Source organism: Tetrao urogallus (assembly GCF_951394365.1).
Source record: "Tetrao urogallus genome assembly, chromosome: 23".
NCBI lineage: Eukaryota > Metazoa > Chordata > Aves > Galliformes > Phasianidae > Tetrao > Tetrao urogallus.
This window is the reverse complement of record NC_136836.1, coordinates 289,867-296,585: the sequence shown is the minus strand read 5'-3', so window position 1 is coordinate 296,585 and position 6,719 is coordinate 289,867. Positions and strand designations below refer to the sequence as shown.

The following is a 6,719-nucleotide window of genomic DNA, read 5'->3' as shown; positions in this document are numbered from 1 at the left end:
GCTGTTTCTGAGGTAGAAGCAGTAAGAGTTTTAGTTTTATATCAGTTAGTAGAGCACTGAATCTTGACATACAGGTAGAAATTCCAGAGCTAATTTCTGATCCATTCATTCCACCTCCCCTATTGTCTGCTGATCCACATGATAAAAAGGGCTCTAGGATAGTCAAAGGTTATTTTTCCAAGGTGATCCCATATAGTGTTGCTTTGGACTCAGATAGAGTCTTTTGTACCTCTAACCCTTTATTTTCATCTTCCTGCTGTAAGAGAATTCTTGGTAAGACATGTCGTGGATCAGAGAAGGCGAGTTGACCATCATTGAGAGGTTTTGTGCCAACATAATTAAGGTAAGGACTGAACTTTGGTTGCCTATGGTAAACAGTAGCTAACAGAGTGCCACTTGGAACCCTGGCAAATATCTCTGACTGATCTGCTGGAGAGAGATAAGTGTTGCTAGCAAGGGTAGGTTTTAATGCTGGCACTGCATTTACATCCCTAAGTAGTACTCAGGGATGGAAAATTACTTAAGCATGGTCTTGCAAATGAGCAATGCAGTAGGCTGTGCTTGCCAATACTGAGCTTACACATCCAGGCTTCCAGGTTCTAAGCCATTGCTGATGAAGGCAGGACGTGGGAGGAGGGAGAGTGTGAGGTAGTTGGATTATAGATCTAAAAAATGAAACTGAGTTTCTGCTGACTGGAATAAAAACCCAGTACTTCCTGGGAAATTCTGTCCTGGCTCAGCAGAGTCCTGGAAGTGGCACTGCTGTCCTTTTCTCAGAAGGATCTGTGCAGGCCTAATGAGGTCAGTGGAAAAGAGTTGCTTACCTTAAAGGGAGGAAGGTCTCATGACTTCACTTTTCTTCACAGGCGTGAGTTGTCTGTGAAAATGTCCCCGAACTCTGAAATAAAAATATTTGCAACATGCAGCTCTGTGCACCTTCTCCTGTGGCTGCAGGAGGAAGGTGTGCAGTGACAGTGCTGTTCTCCCTCTGAAGTACTGCAGTTCTCTGTCATGAAACAGAAACGAGGCGGGCAAAGTTGCCTTTTCAGTGTGGGCCATTGTCAGTGCTGACATCTTTAGTGGGAGCCTAAGCTGGAGTTACCAGATTGGTGTTCAGCATCTTAATCTTAAAGCTCCAGGCTTTAAGCTGGGAGAAACTCACTGCACTCTCACAGGTGCAGGGTGCTTCCGCAGTGGTGGGACTACGCTCTGTGATGCAAGATGCCCGCTTGCCTGTCGGCTGTCCTTGTTTCTCCTTGTGTTTAGGCAGGTCCAATGCCCAAGCATGTTGCCTTCATCATGGATGGCAATCGCCGTTATGCCCAGAAGTGTCACGTGGAGAGGCAGCAAGGACATTCGCAGGGCTTTGATAAGCTGGCACAGGTGGGAAGAGTTTTTGTTGCCTCTGAGTTGTGTACTGAAGTTGTGATGTGTTTGGTAACTGACCTTTACTGCTTTACTGATGCATTATATTCCTTCTCTTCCCTGACTGGAGCCAGACTTGTGCTTGCAGCTGATATTAGTCATCATGGGCCTGACTTCAGCTCTCTCATTCTGTTACCTTGCTGAGTCGTCTTGATTGCTTAGTTCTTCCTCTGCTTTACACTTGATTAGAATGTCTGCCTTGGAGATCTTGAAGCTTAATTCTGAGAAGCAAGTTGAATTGCTTTGAAAAGGCTTTGAAAATCGTGGTGTTACATAATCTATCACGTTGTCTACAGGAATTGTTTCTGCTGTCTGGATTAGTCACATCTCTATCATGGAGTCTCATCCTAGGTGGTGACACTTTCCATCTGTTTCTTTAAGATGAATCAAACTCTCTTAAACGGGAATCATTGTCAGGTCCTGATGGTTGTGTTTGTTTGTTTATTATTATTATTATTATTATTATTATTATTATTATTATTTTTAATACAGTGTTAGCATAGTGGGAAACGGCAGCTCTGGCAGTTGCAGATACGGGCCTTCTGGGCCTATTTGATTACAATTACAATTGATTACTACTGATCTCACTTTTGTTTTTGTTTTCTTGCAGACACTGCGGTGGTGTTTAAATCTGGGGATTCGGGAGGTCACTGTTTATGCCTTTAGTATTGAGAACTTTAAACGATCCAAGGAAGAGGTGGATGGACTAATGGATCTGGCAAGGCAGAAATTTAGCCGCCTACTGGAAGAACAGTAAGAATCCTCTGGTGGCTGTTTCCTACAGGTGGAACTGAAGCAGAATGACATATTTAAGGGAGAGCTCTCAATCTGAGACTTACACATACGGGCACATCAAGTGTTGACCCACTTTAGAGCTGGAGAACTAGTTCACGTGGAGCATGTGGATGGAACTAGTACAGGTCTGAGGGAGCAGGGAGGGACGTTACAGTGCAGTGTTGCACAGTACCTTGGTTGTAATTGTTTCCCCATGCCTGACAGATAAGTGCTGTGTGAAATAGTCGTTTATATGGTTGAAGTAAATGGTGAGGGTATACAGCCGGGCACATGAGTGGGAGAAGACAGCACGTGTGCACTGCTCTGGTTGTCTCAAGTTCTGTTTGAGCACTGCAGTGCCCCACGATTCAAGGTAGCCAGTTGCCCAGTTTCTACCCAATTAAGCTCTTCATGAGTGATAGATCAGAAAGTATTTGTGCTATTCTGTGTTAATCAGTAATTCTGCTATTTTTCTGTTGTTTTTTTTTTTTTATTAGTTAGTTGCCTAGAGTTTTATTTTATTGCCTATGGTTTTATTTTAAGTTTTCTGTATGTGGATTTTCATAACTTCAGATAGGCATGCCTAATTTGTGATCATTATCTAGTCCTTTGGTTATGTCTGCACTTGAGAAACCTGTATGGGGAATGATCATCTTTCCTTTAGGGAAGGATTTGGGATGATCAAACCCAAGCAAATTCTTAACACTCATAAAACATCTAGTTGTTATGCCTTTGTCTGATTCTGAGATTTGCTGAAGTTATGCCTGCTACGTGCCTGCTTTTTTTCATTTGATGGATGTTATGCAAAGATGTGGCAGTCATGCAATCAGGGCTGATCTGTTTTCTGCAGTCCTCACTCTTGTTGTTGGGTGTAGGGAGAACCTGAAGAAGCATGGTGTGTGTATCCGTGTGCTCGGGGACCTGCCACTTCTACCCTTGGATATTCAGGAGCTGATTGCCCAGGCTGTGATGGCAACCAGGAACTACAACAAGTAAGTAACATGGAGTTCAAGGTACCTCATGCTGTCTTCTGCTTGTCAGGTACACCTGTCAGACATGGTGTAGCTTTTCTTGGTCCGAGAATCACATAACAGTTTAGATAGACTCCTTGTTACCTGGTGGACCTTCTTTACTTCCAGGTTCTCCACATCTTTTCCCTCTTTTCAGGTGCTTTCTAAATGTCTGCTTTGCATACACATCAAGACATGAAATCAGCAATGCTGTCAGGGAGATGGCCTGGGGGGTAGAGCAAGGACTGCTTGAACCCAGGTAACTCTTTGTTTTTCTGTGTGAGGCTTCATAGATAAAGGCTGCCTGTCTTTCCTCCTACGCTTTAATACTAACCTCTCAGAAACCAAGTGGCTTTTAAATAGATCCAATTGAACCAGTCCAGCTGGAACAAATGACTTCAAGTTACTATGCAATGTTTGGTTTTTTTATTACTGCAGTTACCATGGTGATAGGTACACAACTAAGGCAGAAGAGAAGGCAGGTCTGTATCTTAAGTTACTTTAGATGTGAAGACAGATTTCATACTGCAGTTTTGGGCTGCTCAGTTGGCAGTTTCAGCCGTGAGGTCAAACAACAGATGAATCATGAGTACTGAACTGTTCGTCTACCCTGGAGGAGAAGGAGTAGTTAGCTCTGCTCCAGATGGAAGTCTTCACAGTCCTTCTACCACTGTTTTATGTTTCCCGGAGCATCGGGGGATGCTCAGGGGGCTGAAAGAGTGTTTGAAATTGGCCCAGTCTGTCAGAAACATTTGATGACGGGCAGTGGTACAGTCCCATCCACCTGATTTTAATCTGTAGTTCTGTCTTAATAAAAATGCTTAGTAATTCTGATTTGTTGCTATCTTTGTTAGATCAGGAAAGCGGCCTTAACAAGATGCATCTGTCTTTCAGTGATGTGTCTGAATCGTTGCTTGATAAGTGTCTGTATACCAGCAACTCCCCTGACCCAGACCTCCTGATTCGAACCTCTGGAGAGGTCCGCTTGAGTGATTTCCTGCTCTGGCAGGTAAAAGTTTTTGTTTTCTCCATTAAGTGTTCCATCTTTGCATCAGAGAGTGTTATGTCTCTGGGTGTGATGATGATGATGGCTCTTCCATTTTCTCTGCCAGAGTTTAGATAACTTGTTGGATGGACTGAGTGCAGGGGCACCTCTAAAGAGTCTTTTTCTTGTAGTTCTATGAATGCAGTTACCTGAAATACTGAGAGGCAAAAATATGTTTAGAGCTGAAAGCTTGGGTTTTTCAGCTCTAGAATATCTACAGCATACCACAACTCATAGATTCATAAAGCAATTGAAATGCCATGAGTGGACAGCAAGGAATATCATGAGATGTTATTCGATAAATGGCTTAAATTACGTCCTGATCATGTTCATGTTATTCCCCTAACTCAACCTTTGATAGTCCAGTGTTGCTATTTTAGTTTTGTTGTACATCTGTGGCACTTAAGCTATTAAAAATGCCTCTATAAAGGCCAGGATCACGTTGGAGAGAATTCTGCAGGTATTTTTACATGAATGAATAACTTGTGTTCTAGCATTAATAGTTATTAGATAGACATTACATAGTGCAATTTCAAACTATCCTGGCTGGTATTTATTTAATTTTAAGTAGGTTCTGTTAAAACAGCCTAGGTAAAATCTTTGTGGGGAAGCTGGCGTAGCTTGAGCATCAGAGCTGCATCTTGATGACTTCTTTTTCCCTTGCTAGATGATGACATTGTTGGTGATCTTGCTTTCTGCAGACATCCCATTCATGCCTGGTGTTTCAGTCAGTGTTGTGGCCAGAATATTCCTTTTGGAACTTGTGTGAGGCTATCCTTCGGTTCCAGATGAACTATAATGCATTACAGGTAAGGGAGCTGGAGATCAAGTGAGAGTGTGCAAAGTGGAACAAAGGAATTGTTCATTTAGTGAGCTTAGTTAAGACCTTGTTGCAGTACCAGCAGCCAATGTGAGATGCGTTGCATCTCCTGTGTCTTGTTACAATGTGTTAGCATGTGGACAGATTCCTCTGCTTTCAGGAACAACTAAATTATCTGAGGTCACTGCTGTTTCTACTGGTTATTTTCACTGTACCAGTTGGAAACATCTTCTCTCATCTGGCAGGACAGAACAAGTAAACAGTCTTCATTGCTGTGGAGCAAAATCAGCCAGTTTAGCTCCAGACAGTTACTACTCCTTCCTCATCTGAAAGCCCAGTTTTTCCCCTTAATATCCCTTCATGCAACAGTAGAGGGCTTCTCAGTTTGTGTGTTAAAGACTACAGGCTAGGATGTACATAAGAAGAAATCCAAAAATTATGTTCTGCTGAAATACTTCAAGTACTTGAAAGGTAGGCAAGGAGAGCTACTGCCTTTACCTTTTGCTGCCCATCCTGCTCTGTCTTGAGCTCATAAATTATTAGAACACAGACATTTAGGAATGTTGAGACCACTCTTGCTCTTTTGTAAAGCTAGGTAGATCTACAGTTGATCACGAGCTAAAAGAATTGCCCTATAAATCACTGTTCTCAATCCCCTAAAACCTTTCAGCTGCTGCATGAGTGATAGCAAAGATTCTGTGATGACACAGGCAGGCTTGTGTGTACATCTGTGGTTTGAAGTACTCTTGTACTCTGTTCCTCCGGATATGGATATCTGAGGACTTTTCCACAAGTAGTCATGACCTCTACCTATTTCAGCAAGCAGTTAGTGCCTTGAGCAGACATCTGTCTGGAGTAGAAGGTCCTGAAGGATATCCCCGTGTTTTCTCCAACCAGTTGAGCACACTGCCTAGGAGCACACACAAAGCCACTCTTCATATGTCCTGCAGCTCAATGGCCAAGCAGAGGCTGCTTCTTCCAAAGCCTGTGCTGCCCTGTATCTGTAATACAGGTGAGCTGAAAGGCCTGGTAAAGTGCTAACGTTCTACTGCTTTTCACTCTAGAAGGCCAGAGACTCCTACATGGAGGAAAGGAAGCAACAACAGATGGAAAGGGATCAGGCTTATGTGACAAAGAAGCTGCAGCAGGAGGGTTTTGCATCCCATGGAGACTCTCGGCGCCGACGGACACTGTTGCAAAAATGCACTGCCATGCGGGAGGAGAGAATCCAGGGCTTTCTACAGGCACTAGAGCACAAGAGAGCGGACTTCTTTGAAAGATTATGTACAGTGTCTGCGTGACACACATGCTGGGTGGCTCTTGGGAAGGCAGTATTTAATCGTGTTGGAATAGCTGCTGCCCAGAGGAATTCACTTGGGGCAGTTCTGCTGTGGGGATGCAGGGCTGCCATAGGATGTTGAGTCCCCACTGGCCCTGTCTAAGGGCAGGGACAGAGTACTGTGAACCTTTCTAGTTCTGTGAATGCTGCTGAGGGAGGTAATGCCGTCCTTCTATCTTGCCTCCCTGTCGCTGATGATGGAGGGAGAATACATGCACCTCACTGTATCTCCACTGCTTGATGTACTGATGACAAGGAATTAACTAAAACAAGCCTCCCATTCTGTCGGGCTCCTCATGGATTAGC

General features: G+C 43.7%; 1 protein-coding gene across 4 annotated transcripts; it reads left to right on the top strand.

The window, feature by feature from the left end:
* Positions 1–280: 280 nt before the first annotated feature.
* DHDDS (dehydrodolichyl diphosphate synthase subunit) lies at positions 281–6,375 on the top strand (the record flags this gene model as incomplete). Of its 4 annotated transcripts, XM_079546022.1 has the most annotated exons (8): positions 281–343; positions 1,267–1,383; positions 2,036–2,178; positions 3,075–3,191; positions 3,367–3,468; positions 4,104–4,218; positions 4,956–5,063; positions 6,139–6,375. In XM_079546022.1, 8 exons carry the CDS (start codon positions 281–283, stop codon positions 6,373–6,375), a joined length of 1,002 nt encoding a protein of 333 aa, XP_079402148.1. The 4 variants fall into 4 exon arrangements, with proteins under 4 accessions (XP_079402148.1, XP_079402150.1, XP_079402149.1 ...); XM_079546024.1 differs by lacking the exon at positions 3,075–3,191; XM_079546023.1 differs by lacking the exon at positions 3,367–3,468.
* Positions 6,376–6,719: the final 344 nt, after the last annotated feature.